Genomic DNA, 17,572 nt, shown 5'->3' on the forward strand with positions numbered 1-17,572 from the left:
CTCTGACGATTCCTGGGGCCTTGACTTCTCACCGGCCTCGCTGAACTTCCTTAGAACCGCACTGCGGCCTAGGCCTCCTCTGCCCAACTTCCCTCCCTCCCTTCCTCTTTCCCAAGGATCGTACGTGCATCGTGGTCTCCGGCTGGCCTCGCTTTCCTTCCGTTCGCCGTCTGCTTCTCAGAGGACTGAGACCAACACGGGTTACTTCGCGTGGTCCTTGGACCAGGAGCTGCATCACCTGGGAGCTGGTCAGAAACACAGAATGTCTCGCCCCACCCCAGACCTACCAAACCGGAGCCTTCATTTCAGCAGATGACTCATACACACATTGTCATTTGAGAAAACACTGTTTAGATGATTTGGTCTTTTCCAGCAAATCCTTTAAATTTCAGTTTAGAACCTGAGTTCTTGCAAAGGCAAACAGTTGGAATCACAAAATTACAGATTACTTGGGGCCTTCATTTTGCAGGTCAAAGCCCAGCAAAGGGACTGGGTGAGGGTCATACAGAATCAGAATAGAGCCGGCACCCCGTCTCTTCCTCCCACTGCAGGTGCTGCCCTGAGCAGCTACCTCCTCCAAGTCTGCATTGTTCAGTCTGGTAGCGCTTGGAAGAGGGGTGTAATAATTTAAAAAATTTGATCTTTGTCCTGGGTTCCTGGCAGAGTCCCTAGAACCCCTAGACTTTCCTGATGGGAACGTCTTTTGTTATCCCCGGTGTTTATGTAACTGAGTGACTGGGGTGGGGCCCGAGAGAGCACACCAGAAAGACCAACCTTGTGAATAGAGCCTGAATGTTCAGCTTCTGGGGGGAGGAGGGAGGCGGTGAACATACTGAGGTCCTGGGAGGGGGGCACGCTCTGAATTCAACTTCTTCTGCCTAAAATCCTCACAAATTGCCACTGTGAGGATGGAACTGTGACCCCAAAGTGCAATGTACTTACCAATCCCTCCCAGCTCATCACAGCCAGCCCTCTCACCTGGACTCTGCAGCCCTGTGTCTAGAACCTGAAGCTCGTGCCTGCTGTCCCGTGCCCGAGGCTCCGTGCCGAGCAAAGGGCAGCGATGACACAGCAGCCTGAGGTCTGACATGGTCCCGCTGTTTCCCCGTGAACCTCTGTCCCACGCGAGTCCTGAGCGCTGCCCCGCGGGCGCCTGCACTGCAGAATGGCTTCATCTCACAGAAAACGAGGGATGCTCTTTCTTAAGAAATAACTTTAATTCCAGGGGGTTAGTGAGTGTAAGGCAGGGAACGCCTTTATGAAAGTTAAAAGAATCCAGTTACAAAAGAAGCACTGGGTTTAGTCTCAAACAGCTGAGGGTACAATGGGCTCCGTATTTTACATAGTACAAAAATTTATTTCATATACAAAGAAAAATACAAAGAATGTGCAAAAACCATTTTCACAGGTGGCAATTTATAAAATGAAAATGATAGAAAAATCCTTCATTCTTATTATTCCCTCAATTTCTTATGTCACAGTTCTATTTCCTAGTGTGCAGATCATTTTAACTTTGAAAATCTGGTTTATTTTTAACCTATAAAGACAAAGAGGTTTTTAAGTTTGTAAAAAGTGAACCAATTCATTAAGGAAATCTTATTTAATTTTATATTAAATTATAAGCAGACTAACTGAAGAACAAGGATATAGCAATCATATATACATATTTTTGAAATATTAGTTTGGTATTTAACATATTAACAGTTCAAAACTATGTCCTGCTCTAGCTCCCTGCCTCCCTGGCCACAGGGCCTCAGAGGGGCTGCTCTGTCCCCGAGAACAGCCTCCTCAGACCCTAAGCTGGACAAACACAAGGTTATCAAAGGAAGGGGGATCTGAAAGCGGTGCCTACGTCCACGTGCTGAAGCGCCGTTTGGGTTTCCAATCCTGCGCGTGGGCTGTGGATAAGCCCTCGGCAGAGGTGTTGTGAGGTCATGAACAGCTGGCTCTCTTCCACCGTCTCCGCTTCGTCAGGAGGTCAGTGCAAGCGCTTGTTTTGCAGTGAGTGCGTTCAGCTTCCGCAGGTCATGTCGTGAAGGAAGCTGTCGGGGAGCAGACACGCAGGAGCACAAGGCCCTCGGGGAGGCTGCGGCCCAGCGAACCCAGTGTTTGGAAGCAGTACTTTCCTGTGTTGGCGTGGTCGTTGCTGCATCATCCCCGGACCACCTGTCCATCAGGACACTCCGTGTGCCCTCACTCTGCCCCCACTGAGCACCGATGTTCTTGCCGCGGAGCCCGGCAGCAGGGCAGAGGTCATGGAAGGACCTTCTGCAGCACCAGATGGCTGAGCATCTCTAAGGGCAGGTGCTAAGAGTAGGAGCCGCTGATGGGAAACCTATTCTGTGCAGAATGTAACACTCTTGGAGGATTTTGATGTTTGCTTGTCAGAAAGCTCTCCAAGGAAGTGATGACCTTGGAGAACAAAAGGACCCAGGTAGGTGCACCATTGGCCTAGGGGATGGGTACCAGTTGGCTCAGGAAGCATCTTCTGACCCTGACCACTCAGACCCTGTTAGAACAACTTAGTGCAAGGCATGGAGTCCTGGGGCTCTTGACTAGACCTGGGTGACTCATCCACTCAGGCCAAGTAGACAGAGCAATGCTGAAGGAGGGGGCTGGGCGAGATTGGCCAGGAGAGCCTCAGGCCCCGGGCTGACTCACAGAGCCGAACAGGCAGCTGTCAGCTCCTCGAGGACTCGTGCACTTTCCTGATTCGGAGCGTGAGCCTCTCCTCTCTCTCCCACTTGGGTGGGCATCAGGCGTCAGAGATGCAGTTCTGGATCCGGTCCATCCACTGTTGGGCACTCTGTCCATCCTGGGCACAGAAGTTGTACACACGTTTGCTGGTCTTGAGCTACAAAACCAAATGAAGAGAATGAGACGGAGGGCAGGCTGTTCTAAGGCTTCGGGCAAGTACGCAAGGCCATCCCTGTGACCGCACGTCCCCGCGCTGCCCAGTCTCTCTCCCTTCACTGCCATACTGTCAGCGCCTTTATGTTCCCTTTACCTTCCTATCCCCAGAGTCACGATGAACATCCCCTGGCAGATTAACATCTGGCAGAAGGTGCTGGCAGAAAAAAGAGACGCACGAGGACCACCTTACTTGGCATCCTCCCTGACTGAGGAGAGGGCTGGACGGCGGAGCCTCTGGTGGGTCCCAGGCCCTGCAGCAGCAGCGCAGTGAGGTGCTGAGTAGCGCCCTGTGCTCCTCGGGGGAGCCGAGACTCACCCACACGGAGATCAAGGTGGCTTTTGTGTCCACTTCCACCCCCTTCTCTGGTCTCCAGTCTCCAACTGGGGCCACACTGGAAACCCAGAGTTAGGGTTGCAGCCTCACAGCCTGAGCCAGGCCCCGGAGTGTGACCTCTGCCTTTTGTGAAGCCCTGCTTGGCTCTGGGGACTAGATAAGTCCCGTATCACGTGGCCCATAAAATGCCCAAGGCCCACCTAATAGCTGCTGAAGATGTCCGGTAGACAGTCACCACGTGACTAGGACAGTTTTTGTGGACGGTCAAGCATGAAGATACCGGGAATGAACGAGGGAGCGCCTGTACCTGACAGGAGGTGGTGAGTGAAACATTTAACAGGGAGTTCATTTGCTTTCAGGTGCGACGGGACACCTTTTTAAGGAGCCCTTTGTGCAAAGGAGCGTGCAGCTTCTGAGACATACGAATAGCTGGGGGAGGTCAGGGTGGGGACAGAGTGCTGAGTTCAAGTTCTGTAGCGATTCCCATGGCCAGGGGGTCTATGCCCCATGCGCCGTCACCACCCATTGCTCCGAGGCTCCACAATTCTCGGAGGAGATGGAGATGAGGATCTTGTGTAGAGCCCGAAAAAGACAAGTAAGATCAACTTACATCAAAGAAAGCCTTGTCACTCGTGTGCTTCGGGGCCCCCATGCTGGGGCCCGCAGGGACGACCATTTCCACTTCAGCCAGATCAATGTGGCCCTTACAGCTGGTGTCCTCACCCGAGTCATAGTATCGCAGCTGGAACCAAAGGGTGCAGACTGATGTAAGGGACACAGAGAGGGAAAAGGGCCTGGCTCTTCAGACTGAACACTTCCCTCTGTATCTATCTGAAGTATGCTGAGAAGAATAGACAAAGAAAGCGCAGAGGGAAGGCAGGGGTGGGGGTGGGAAGAGATCAACCAAAGAACTTGTGTGCATATATGCATAACCCATGGACTCAGACAATAGGGGGGCGGGCTAGAAGGGGGAGGAAAGGGGACATATGTAATACTTTCAATACCAAGTATAGAAATAAAAAAGAATAGACAAGAAATGAAAAACACTGTTTGCCTTTAGGAAATAATACTAGGTGGCCAGGAGAGAGAAGAAAAAAAGACGTTTTTTTTTTGAAATTTAAACAAATAAGTGAATTACATTATTAAAAAATAGAATTAAGTGTCAACTAACAACTGTAAAAACTATACATTACATAACATATAAAAAGGGGTTAATGTTTAGAATCAATACAGAATTCCCAGAAATTGATAAGAAAAAGATAACCTAGTAAAGAAATGGTCAAAGGAGCTCAACAAGCAAGTCACAGAAGAAACACAAATGCCCTACAAACTCCTACAAAGATGAGCAACTTCACTGACCAAAGAACAGGAAGTGAATTAATGATACTTCACTTGCACCTGCATTAAGAAATGTTAAACATGGCTGATAATATCCAGTTGAATGTAAAGCACTACATACTCTTAGTGGGGATATTAACTTGCTAGAGATTTTTGGAGAACAATTTGGCAATATCAACTAAAATGTAAAGTGTCTGCTTATTGATACACCCTTCCTACCTCTACTACTTCTCCTACAGCAACACTCTTGCAACCGTGCCAAGACACACGTATAGCAGTTTTCTTCACTGTTTTTATCAGCTAAAACGGAAAAGATGTATCTGTCTTTCAATCGGGTGTTGGTTAATTACAGGGCAGGACAGCAATATATGGAAGAGCATACAGCTTTTCAAAAATGATAAAGGTCTGTATGAACTGGCCAGAAAATATGTTCAAATATCCTATATAATAAAAGGCTAATATGCAAATTGTCACCTTGGGAGTTTGACTGACTGGGAGTTCGACCACCTGCTATGACGTGCACTGACCACCAGGGGGTGGTGAGGAATGAAGGAAGGCCCTGGCCAGCAGCCAGCGGCCAGGGGGAAGGAAGGCCCCAGCTGGCAGCTGGAAAGCCCTGATCAGTCCTGATCATAGGCCAGGAAACTCTACCTGTGCACAAATTTCGTGCACCAGGCCTCTAGTATCATATAAAAAAGTGAGTTTCCAATTAGCATGTAGCTATAAAATAAGTTTGAAAAACAGAATAAGTAGCATAACATTTGATTGAGTGGTACTTGTACCAGGACTGTCCTGTATACACTCATTTAACCTTCCTAGCAACTCAAACTACATATAATACATCTACATCGACACACAGATGTATAAAATTACTTAGAGAAATAGATACCAAATTGTTAATAGTTACCTCTGGGAGTTGGGGGCCCATGGGGCTCTCCCATCTTTATGAGGTATTTGAATTCAATACAACAAACATGTATTAGTTTTGGAATATGAAAAAAAATGTCGGTCTCGCGCTTGCCCACTGTGGGTTCCGGGTGTGGGCGGGCCTGCCCACCTGCCTGTTTCGGGGCCTCCCCTGTTGCTGCCGTCTATGAGGAAGAAGCATGCCTTCTTTAGAACCCTGTGCATGGCGGGCAAGGGAAGGTGTGCAATCCCACTTGTCGAATCAATGGGTGCCCTCAGTTGGGCGTGGATGCTTTAAGCTGCCGGCCGAAGGTAATGTGTATTCTGGGAGTGCTCACAGGCTCCCTATGTGCACACAACATGCAACACGCTGAAATCTCAGGGTCTCCCGGCGTGGGTTTACGAGCAGAAGATATCTGAGCATTAAAAAGCAGAATTTTCCCGGCTGGTGTTGCTCAGTGGTTGAGAATTGATCTATGGACCAGATCACAGGTTCAATTCTCTGTCAGGGCACATGCCCGGGCTACGGGCTGGATCCCCAGTGTGGGGTGTGGGGGGCAGCCAATCAATGATTCTCATCATTGATGTTTCTACCTCCCTCTCTCTTTCCCTTCCTTTCTGAAATTAAAAAAAAAAATTTTTTTAAAGCAGAGTCTATTGCTATTAATGCTCTGGGCCCAGCTGTCACTGTCTCCGCCAGCACACGCCAGGCAGAGCCACTCGGGAGCTTGCCTTGGAAGGCCCCTGCCCTCGTGCAGGGACATGCTGATGTCAGGGGAGCATCTGTACAGGAGGGATGCCCCATCTGCACACAGGCGCACGCAGCTGGGCACTGAGCGTAGCCGAGAGGGATTTCTGCAGGTTGTGAGCGTTACCTGGTGTTTTGTTACATCCAGAACGAACCAGCGGGGCTTCCAACCTTTCAGCAGAGCCCCTCTTTTGTAAAGGGTTCCTTCAAAGGACCTAGAAAAAATGACAACAGGGCAGTTCGTTTTGATTTTTCATTAAAAAAATTTTGTAAAGGGATGTCGGCAGATTTTGTTCGTTAAATCTCTATTTCCCTCAAATGATCCCAAAAGAAAAAAAAAATAGCCCAATCAGAGTTCTCCCTAGAATGTTTCTACTGGACCTTTGGGGAAAGACTGCCGCTTTCTGCTGGAATTACCAAACTGGTGGGGCTTGGCGCTCTTGGTGGCCACCTCGGTGCCATGCTGGGACTGACGCATCCCCGGAGCCGGCAGAGCTGGCCAGGGGACAGAAGCCTCCCAGTTTATGCGAGTCGATTCCTGTCTGCGCGAGCTAGCAGGAACTGGGTTTCTGTTTGCCCCTGAAGAAGTGCTGACTACACAGAACCCCTTAGGAGAGCTGGCAGACAGGAGGTAACAAGAATCGGGACTCAGCCAGATCACTACAACCTCCTGGCATATTCTAGTTGTAATTTTCATCTTTCCTCTTCAAAGAACCATCTAACACAGTGAAAACAGAAACAAAGGAAGACTCAAAGCAAATCTGTTTTCCGTCTACAGAAGGCCGTGCTGACTGGCCCAGCCTGTTAAAAGGCCGGGGCGCGGCAGAGGCAGGCGGGGAGAGCCCGCAGCCTGCCCAGCCGGGCTGGCACGTCACCTGTTCTCGTCGTTCTTGGACGTGTACTGGCTGTACAGCGTGGCGGCTCTGCGGTCCACGCCGTTGGACGGGGAGACGCTGGTGCTCTGCTCCTCCGCCACGCTGTCCGGGAGGTGCAGCAGGGACCTCTTCTGATAGGACGGGAGGTTGGTGGACACAATCCCTGGGGAGCCTGGAGGGTGTCTCTGGGGCTGAAACAGAAAGAACAGGAGCTAGGAAAGCTTTCGTAGACTTTAAGCTGCTCATCCGGTAACTTCCTTCCTAAAAATTTATCTCAAGGGGAAAAATGGAACCAGTAAGCAAAATGTGCATAAAAAGATGTTTATCCTGGAGTTGTTTATAATAGTAAAAGACTGGAAATAAGCTAAGTGTCTATCACTAGGGGACTGGTTAAAAAACATTTCCGTACAGTGGAATTCTAGACAGCCATTAAAATCGATGCCTCTGGCTTATTATACAGTGACAAATGGGAGGACATGTGTGCCACGTTAAGCAAAAAAAAGAAAGCAGGCTTTAAAATAGTATGTGTAAGAAATCCCTTCTACATGTGCACTTAGAACAAAACAAGTTCGACAGCATTGTTCTTTATTTCTACGTTATAAATTATGATTTTTATCTTCTATTATATAACTTCCTGTGTATTGTCTTCTTTAAAAGAATAAATATATCACACTTCCATAATCAGAAAAAAAGGACAAAAAACTATATTTTTCCCGAGAAAAGAAGAAGTTAGGCGTCACCCACCTATGGCCTGAGAACAGCTCCTGACCTGCCATGTGAAGGCAACAGACAGTGCCCGAGGGCCCTTCCAAGTCACTCGGGCTTTCTGCTGCCCTGCTCTCTCCTCAGCCCACTGTGACTTCTGACCTGCTGACCTCCCTGCTCCCCGAAGTGCTCTCCAGGACACTGTCCCGGCTTCCGGGGTTGCCCTGCAGCCACTCTGACGTGGGTTTGCCTGGTGGCCGCACCAGGTAGCAGCTGTGTGACCCCTGGGCCTGTCCTCATGTCTGAGACGGACCCACGCCCTCACTGTGTGATGGTGCCCAGCACAGCCCTTGCCCATATTACGTGCTTGATAAACGTTTCTTACGTCAGAAACAGGAAATGGGGCATGAGAAGCAGAAAATGGAGTATTTGGTTTTAAAGTATTTTGATAAATGTTTCTTAATTCAGAAACAGAAAACGTGTGTGTGTGTGTGTGTGTGTGTGTAAACAGCATCTTTTGTCTTTTTAAAATACTTTATTTTCCCTATTATTCCTCTGGAGCAAACCTGGTCTTGGCATTCCCCTCCTCCCTCATGTGGTAGAAGATCAGCTGAAACCACAGAGGCTCTGAGATAGAAGAGAACCCAGTAATTTCCCGTGGACTCGGCCCTGAAACATCAGTGTTATGTCACTGTGGTGAGGTGAGGCACTCAGGAAGTATTCGGTGATTTGGAACTTTCTGCCCTGGAACTCCAGGGCACGGCCCCTCCCTTTGCCCATATCCTTTGGCCATAGCCCCCAGGGTTACCTGGCAGCGGCCCCACCTGACCTAGCACCCTCGCAAAGCTCAGCAGTAGCTCCTCAGGGGGCTGTGCCAACTCACGCGGTCTGCTCTGGGCTCTTCTTTGAGGTCCACGGCTACCCTTTCCCACAGCTGCTGCCACTTCTCGGGGGTTTGGTTCAATTTATGCTCCAATCTTTCAATTTCCTGCAAAGTAATTAAAGGGGTTTTCGGACAGATCAGTATTTCATAGAAGCCGCATCTGGGCACTGGCGCAGATGAGTGGTGCGGCCACGGGCAGCTAACGGCAGTGGTAAACACGGCCTCAGCCTCCCGAGCCAGAACAGCGTGGAGCTACAGCTGATGCGAGGCACGAGGCAAGGGTGATTTATGAGGATCCGTAATCAGGATGGTTTATACAGAACTGCTTCAATACAGAGAAGAAATATGTATCCCAGACACCCTGGCCAGCCCACTGGAAATCTGATGGCCACAGCAAAAGGTCAAGCACTGGGCCAGTGTCCAAACCCTAATAGCTGAGGTGGATGGGAAGTCTGTCCTTGACAGAGGACCCTCAACTCTGATGACTGAAACCAGATGTGGAAAGAACAAGTCAAGAAATTCCTCAGGAGCAGAGTTTCCTGCGCAGGGGAGCTGGCGGTCAGCACAGCACCTCTCCAGCGCTCTCCCCAGGCGCGCTCTTGGTCGGGACTCCGACTGCGACTCTTCAGCAGCTGCCTGGCCCCCTCTCCTCGGGCTGCTGCTCTCACCAGGGTGGCTACTGCCAGGATGGTTTCTCTCTAGAATATTCCGTGTGGAAGACACTGGCAGTGCTCCCACCAGGCCATCAGCTGCCCACACTTGTGACCAGAGGAAGCGAGCACCCACAGAAGCCATAACCCAGGCCTGACTCAGGCTGCCTGCGCAGCTAAAACAGCTGGGAAGCTGCAAATTGCTGCATTTGCTTGACTGCTTCCTCGAACTACTGGATAACTCATTTTTGTATATGGTTTTAAAAAAAATTTTAAAAATTGATTTCAGAGAAAGGAAGAGAGAGGAGAGAGATAGAAGCATCGATGAGAGAGAATAATCCTGCCTCCTGCACGATCCCTACTAGGGATTGAGCCTGAAACTCAGGCATGTGCCCTGACCAGGAATCAAACTGACCTTCTGGTTCATAGGTCGACCACTGAGCAACACAGGCCTGGCTGGAAAACTCATTTAAAAAAACATTTTTATTGATTTCAGAGAAGGGAGAGAGAGAGAGAGAGAGAGAGAGAGAGAGAGAGAGAGAGAGAGAGAGAGAGAGAGAAGAAACATCAATGATGAGAATCAGTGATGGGCTGCCTCCTGCACACCCCCTACTGAGGTGTGCCCTTGACCGGAATCGAACCCAGAACCCTTCAGTTCACAGGCTGACGCTCTATCCACTGAGCCAAACCAGCCAGGGCTGGAAAACTCATTTTTATTGAAACTCTTTTCTCCAGCTGAGCCTGGTCCCCCACTGCTGCTGGGGAGCAAGTTTGGTTTCCTCTTCCCCCTGGAGCTACCTCGACCAGAGTGGGGAGAGCCACGCCCAGAAGTCTGTGAGCCAGTCCGTCCTAACCAGCCGGATTCCCAGGCCTCCGCGGAGCCCCGGTGTGTCTGCACACTGCTGACTTACACTGAGGAGGCTGGTCAGAGCCTCACTGCTGACTTACACTGAGGAGGCTGGTCAGAGCCTCACTGCTGACTTACACTGAGGAGGCTGGTCAGAGCCTCACTGCTGACTTACACTGAGGAGGCTGGTCAGAGAGTCGGGCTGTGTGCAGCCGACGTCGTCATAGCACGGCCACACTGTCCTCCTCTGGCTCTGCGGCCCAGCACCCCCAGCCAGTTCACCGTCCTCAGTGGGGAACTGCTTGGGGGTCAGCATCATCCAGTCATATGACGGCCCCGTGGAGAGGGTCTCCTCGATGTAGTAATCCCACTTCTTGAGGCTGGAGACATTTACGTTGGGCTTCAGGGCCTGTTTAAAGAAATTTGTGAAATATAGTTTCATCTTGACCCCAGGCTTACTTGTAGGCCAGCCCCTAGAATGTGCAGGGTCTGGGGCAAGAGTATGAATAGAGGTTCAAATATCACATGTCTAAATGTACACATCAAAATAAATGATTAAATAAAATATATTCTATCCTCCTACTTTGACAAATATAACTCCGTAATGACCTGGAAGGCCAGGATCAAATCTGGGGCTCCTAGAATTCTACACCGGAAAGTGTGTGGCCATGAGAAGCTGGTCCCACCCCAGTCCTCGGCCTGACCCCCTGCTCCTCCCACCCATCTCTCTCCTATAGTCCGAGGGCCCTATATGAACGTGTGTGTATACCCCAGCCCAGCAGCTAAAATCTGTCCACTTCCTGCCAAAAAGCTACATCGTAGCTGCCCTTTGTGCCTAGGGCGACATGCACTGGGTTGGGAGACAGACTTGGAGAAGTGGGCTGGAATTTGGGTAAGAAATTTTGAGGCACCAGAGGGTGGTTTAGATGAAGGGGAGGCATCTAAGCATGTACGCTTGGTTTCTCATACCCCTCAACCCATGAGGAAGGGGCCGCTGGAGAAAGGCCAGCTGGGGCCCTAATGCACGGGGCCCGGGCAGGGGCCTCCTTGCCCCTCAGTGAGGTGCTACTGCTCATCAAACCAGCCTGTCCCATCTCAGAGCCTCGTTCACAGAGGTGTGCATGGCAGAGCGTGGCTCCCCTGGGAATCAGCCTTCCTGGACCGGCTCCAAACACCCCTGCTTCCCACAGGGTTCCCCACGACTCTGGCACAGATAGACTTAGAGAACTCTCCCCCAAAGTATTTTAGATTTTTCAGTTTAGACCTGTTGAGGTTTCCAGCTCTGTTTGTTCTTTCTTCCTGGGGAAAGCTGACTTGCTTTGATATTCCTGAAGTTATCCCTGGGTTTTGGAGGCCAGTCCCAATTTTTTTGTGGTCAAGACTCTGGTGAACAGTCTCCATTCCATCATAACCCTAACCCATAGTCTATCAAACTTTTGAATAGCTTCTGGTATGAAACCTAATCAAACATTTATAAAAAGCCTAAATGGCTGTGTACATTCAAAATAAGGAAAACTTTGACATGAAATATTCAGAAAATGAAACATAAATGCTTTTTACCTCAACTTCCACTGGTGAATATAAATAATTAAAGAAAATGGGACTCCTCTTGTGCATTCTGTCAACACACTCCCAAATACAAATTCCTTTTTTGGCATGCTTATCTCCTTTATCATCAAATAAAGTTCCTGTAGGTCCAAAGACATTCAACAAAACTCAAATAAATCAACAGTTTGCCTAAAAGCATGATGTGTGTAGCAGATGAAAACTGGAATATTTCTTATGGCTCCACAAACAGCAATGTACGTGCAAAAACCTTAGGAAGTAACTGCAAAGCTAAAGATAGGAATGAACTTCAGTCACATGGACACAGATCCAAATGGAAGGGAAGCAGCTGACAAGGTTTCCAGCATTTCCAGGACATCATGACTCTCTTCCAATCTACATTCTGCATCTACATTCTACATTCTACACCTACACCGAGACCCCAGAGGCTAGCCAGGAAACATTCTACACATTCTTCCAGAGAAAATGGAAGGACTTAGAGTTGATTTGATGAAACTCAGTTAAAAACATAATTTTATGTTTCTTTTTTAAGTCATTGAATGTTTATTATGAAGCCACCTCAAGTGTTTTCTTGTTTAGTAGTTTATATACACCGCAAATCATGGTCATGGAGACTTGGATGACAGAAGGGTGTGGTCTGGACTCTGGGTGACTTAAAAACAAAAGCTGAATTTAGGGGGGGCCTTTCAGGGATTTTCTGACATTATTTTTGTACCTTTTAAAAGTCAGTCTCTTACTTACATGACCCCACTTTATTTTTATTTTCTATTTTTTAAAAATATATTTTTATTGATTTCAGAGAGGAAGGGACAGAAACATCAATGATGAAAGAGAATCACTGATTGGCTGCCTCCTGCATGCCCCCTACTGGGGATTCAGCCCAAAACCCAGGCATGTGCCCTGATCGGGAATCGAACCATGACCTTCTGGTTCATAGGTTGATACTCAACCACTGAGCCACGCAAGCCGGGCCCCACTTTGTTTTTAATTGAGAGGACTATGTGTTGGGGTGAGGCAGGAGGTATTTTTTTTTTTAAAGGCCAGGACGGGTGCCTCTCTTAGTAATGCTGTCTTGCTTTGAATGAAATGACTCAGTCAAAAATCAATAAGCATTTTACCAGTTTAACATAAAAGAATGTCTTAAGTCCAAGGCTGCACAAAATCCTACGAGGCCCCCCAAGACTAATTAATGTTTTCTTCTCTATCTTTGAACCGCAGAGCCCAGTACAGTAGTTCTCAACGTTGGCCACATGTTAATAACACCAAGGGCTTTAATCTCTGAGGACAGGCCCCAGAGATTAGTTATTTTAAAAGTTCTCCAAGTAATTCCAGCGTTCAATGTAACCAGCTCTATTTAATGCCTCCTCAACACATGGGTGCGTAAGAAATTAAGGTTTCTGATTAAGATGTGTGGAATGGCAATTCTATGAGTCAACAAAGGTCTGGAAGTACTAACAGGGTGGGAATGGTCTCACCAGTGTTGTCTCCCTTACCAAAAGTAAGAAGTATCTTACTAGACAATTTTTCTAATCCTTTCTCAAGGATATCTTTTTATTGACTTTAGACAGAGAAGAAGGGAGGAGGAGAGAGAGAAATAGCAATGTGAGAGAGAAACATCAATCAGTTGCCTCCCGTATGAAACCCCAACCTGGGTATGTGCCCTGACTGATGGATGGGATGAGGCTCCAACCAACTGAGCCACATCAGCCAGGGTTATTAGACGATTTTAATAGCATGCATTGGAAAGCAATATTTCTTGATTTCTTATTTTAAATTGAGAACATCAGTAAATATTTCAGCCACTAAAAGAGTCCTTGTTATGAATATACAGGTACATATATTCTGAAAATTGCTGATTTTTAAAAAATTTGCCTGTCTTCTCAGTCATGTGTATCCTCCCCTTCCCTCTCCCTATAACAACAAAAGAATGTAAAATCCCCCTGGAAAATGTTTTCACAGGGGTCGACCGAGTTTCAGCATTTACTCTTTACAACTATTACTGCTGTGGAAAATTATAATAACAAATAATGATGGTATACCTAAAATTTATTGAGTGCTTACTATGTGTTAGCAATTGTGTTAAGAAATTTACAAATATTTCCTACTGTGCTCATCATGGCTCAAAGGGCCATTTTGATGAGGAAATGGAAGAAACTCAGAGAAGTACTTAACTCGTTCAAAGAACTCAGTTGGTGCTGGAATGTAACCCAGGTCTGTTTCTGCCAGAGCCCATGGCATTAAAAAAAAAAAAAAATATATATATATATATATATATATATATATATATATTTATTTATTGATTTCAGAGAGGAAGGGAGAGGGAGGGAGAGATAGAGAAACATCAATGATGAGAGAGAATCACTGACTGGCTGCCTCCTGCCCCCCACTAGGGATCCACCCTGCAACCCAAGCATGTGCCCTTGACCGGAATTGAACCCTGGACCCTTCAGTCCACAGGCTGACACTCTATCCACTAAGCCAGACCAGCTAGGCTGAGCCCACGGCATTTATTGCAACTCAAATGCCTCCAACGGCAGTGCCTTTCCCACCAGTGTGTGCCAGGGGTGGAAAAACAGTCAAATGTTTCTCCTCAAACAGGGATGCCACGTTGAGATACTAAAGTAGTGAGCAGATTTCACTTTTCAGAGGTGCTTCAGGGACGAACACTTGCAGGGCCTCAGGGCTCACACACACATCATCTCAGAACCTGGGCCTGTGCTCACATCCACTGCTTCCCTCGTTCAGGCCGAAACCCTACAATGGCCTTGCCATACCTGAGGCAGTTATGTTAGTAGAGGTTTTAATAAAAACACACAAAAGTAACAAAAAAGATAAAACAAGAGCATGCAAACACATACCGTGCTCTAATCTTTCATAGTCTGAATCCAGGAGAAATGTTTTAAAGCGATTAGATACGTAGTGGAAAGCCAAGAACTTTAAGTAATAGAGGTTGAATTCAAACTCGGTTGGATACTGGTTGTGAACCTGTAACACACAAGGCAAAGAAAAGAGTAAGAATGAAACCAGACAAAATGTGGAGGCCATGCCTCTGAGCGCTGACTGAGGTGTGCAGGACACCGTGTGGCCACTTAACCGCATCCCTGCCATGAGTGAGGGTGGGAGGGAACCAGCCTTTCTGCACCTTGCATGTGCCAGACGCCTTGCGAGGGTTTGTTATAACAATCTCATTTACTCTCCACACTGCTAACATAATCTCACTTAATCTGCATAACAACACTGCAGGATCAGCATTGTTTTTCTGACTTTACTGAGACATACAACACTGTGTAAGTTTAAGGTGTACATGTGATAATTTGATAAGCAGGTCTCTTGTGAAATGATTACCACAGTAGGGTTATAGTTAGCAACTTTCAAGTATTATATTACCTACTAGAGGCCTGGTGCACGAATTCATGCACCAGTGGGCTTTGGCCTGGCCTGTGGGATTGGGCTGAAACTGGCTCTCCGATATCCCCTGAGGGGTCCTGGATTGAGAGAGGGCGCAGGTCAGGCCGAGGTTACCCCATCAGTGCATGATTGGGGCCAGGGAGGGATATGGGAGGTTGGCCAGCTGGGGAGGGACAGCAAGAGGGTTCCAGGGCATGTCTGGCCCGTCTCGCTCAATCCCGATCGGCCAGACCCCAGTAGCAAGCTAACCTACCAGTCAGAGTGTCTGCCCCTGGTGGTCAGTGCACATCATAGCGAGCGGTGGAGTGGCCTTAGCATATCATTAGTTTGGTTGAACAGCCAACCAGATGACCAGACACTTAGCATATTAGGCTTTTATTATATAGGACTAGAGGCTGGGTACACGAAAATTCGTGCACTGGGCCTGTGTTCACATCTGATCAGGGGAAGGCGCCGCCCCCATCATCCTGCTGCTGCTGCCATTACCGGCTGCGGCAGCTGCGAGGCCAGAGCCCCGAGCCTCGCAGCACTGTGGCTTTGTCCAGATGGACGTCCGCCCTAATTAGCATATTACCCTTTTATTAGTATAGTCAGTCACCATGCTGTGCATTGGGTCCTCAGAACTTCTTATAATTGGAAGTGTTTACCCCTTGACCCACATCTCCTTATGTCCCTCACCCTCCAGACCCTGGCAACTACCATTGTGCCCTGTTTCTCTGAGTTTGGCCTTTTCAGATTCCACATCCAAGTGAATTCATACAGTATTCATCTTTCTATGACTTATTTCACTTAGCATAACACACTCAAGTTGTTGCAAATGGAAAAATGTCCTGATTTCCTCATGGCTGAATAATATTTCTTTATCCATTCACCTGCAGGTGGGCACAGGTTGTCTCCATGTTTTGGCTATTGTGAAAAATGCCACAGTGAACAGGGGAGTGCCAATATCTCTTTGAGATGTGATGGCATTCCCTCAAGTATATATCCAGAAGTGGGACTGCTGTGTCATATGGTAGTTTTATTTTCAGTTTTTTTGAGAAACCTCCATACTGTTTCCATAGTGGCTGTACCAATTCACATTCCCACTAACAGCAAACACGGGTTCCCTTTTCTCTGCATCCTCACCAACAATTTTTACCTCTTGTCATTTTGATAATAGCCATCCTAACAGGTATGGTGTGATATTTCATTGTGGTTTTGATTTGCATTTTCCTTATGATTAGTGACGTTGAGAACTTTTTCATGTACCTAGTGGCCATTTGTATGTCTTCTTTGGAAAAACGTCTATTCAGTTCCTCTAAATATAGGCTGAGGATGAGCAAGAGTAAGCAGTTTATCCAACATCATTCAGCAGGAACCAGTGAGCCCAAATGTGAACTCCGGCTTGTTCGGCTCCAAGATCTGTGCCCCATTCACTACCTTACACTGTGCAAGGCACTTGACAGATAGAAATGAACATGAGTTATGGTTCTTGTTTTCCAGGCACGTGTGGTGAATTAATATGCAATGTAACAATAAAAGTTGTACTTACGTAGTTTGGTGGTGAAAGGAATGAGGAGAAAAGGTCATCTAGGGAGATAACAAGGGAGGTTTTCTGGACAAAAGAAATGTGTGCCTGCCTGAAGGCAATGTAGGAGCCATTCAGAGTGAACAAATCATACAGAAAGAACTGATAACTAAGAGAACAAGGCCCTGGGAAAACAAGAATAAACAAGGCCAAGGGCCCAGAAATAGGGAACAGTCTTGGAAATGAGAAGGGACAGAGGAATAGATAAAATAGAAAGATATATTCAAGTGCCAAGGGAAGGCGGAGGAGCTCATGCCTTTAACCCTACATTTTCATCAGTAGATAGGCAGTGAGATCACTGGACACAGCCGTAAAGATAAGGGAATGCCATGGGAGGGAGGGAGGGAGGGAGCGAGGCGAGCCGGGACCAGTCCCCGGGCAGTGAGGCTTCGTGCAGACTCTGTGGAACCATCTTCTGTTGGCAGAGGGTAGGCTGATGACCTCGTGACACTCTCCAACCCACCCAGCAAGCTCACCTCTGCATTCTTCAAACAATCTCTCGGGACTAGTTAGAGAATTGTGTTTGCTTGAGATAAGTTCCAATCATAGTTGTCCTTGCTTAAAAGCTGTTTTAAATGAACACTGCTGGCAGGCTGTCCAAGAGCCAGCTTTTCTCTCCATGTTTAACTTGGCAACATGGACCCATATTTGTCAGCCAAAGTGAGCAGGCATGTGGATAATATGCCAATTGCTCAATAGATCAATGGGAATTTAAAGTCATAATCCGATATCCTGATTTATCAATTGGGTAGAAACCTGGTTTTCTATGATGATGAAAAGTTTTTCCTTTCTCCAACACTTTCTTACTGGCTTTTAAACTGAACTAAAATTT

General features: G+C 47.5%; 1 protein-coding gene across 1 annotated transcript in view; it reads right to left on the bottom strand.

The window, feature by feature from the left end:
* Positions 1-1,204: 1,204 nt before the first annotated feature.
* SBF2 (SET binding factor 2) overlaps positions 1,205-17,572 on the bottom strand; it is a 366,350-nt gene continuing 349,982 nt past the window's right edge. Inside the window, exons 33-40 of the mRNA XM_054725562.1 lie at positions 14,624-14,750; positions 11,760-11,887; positions 10,375-10,608; positions 8,703-8,807; positions 7,115-7,305; positions 6,367-6,454; positions 3,858-3,989; positions 1,205-2,854 (exon numbers count right to left, since the gene is read on the bottom strand). Of these exons, the coding sequence (XP_054581537.1) occupies positions 2,756-2,854; positions 3,858-3,989; positions 6,367-6,454; positions 7,115-7,305; positions 8,703-8,807; positions 10,375-10,608; positions 11,760-11,887; positions 14,624-14,750 (1,104 nt within the window). The 3' untranslated portion in view covers positions 1,205-2,755. The remainder of the gene's footprint in view (positions 2,855-3,857; positions 3,990-6,366; positions 6,455-7,114; positions 7,306-8,702; positions 8,808-10,374; positions 10,609-11,759; positions 11,888-14,623; positions 14,751-17,572) is intronic.

This window comes from Eptesicus fuscus, chromosome 13 (assembly GCF_027574615.1).
Source record: "Eptesicus fuscus isolate TK198812 chromosome 13, DD_ASM_mEF_20220401, whole genome shotgun sequence".
Lineage (NCBI taxonomy): Eukaryota > Metazoa > Chordata > Mammalia > Chiroptera > Vespertilionidae > Eptesicus > Eptesicus fuscus.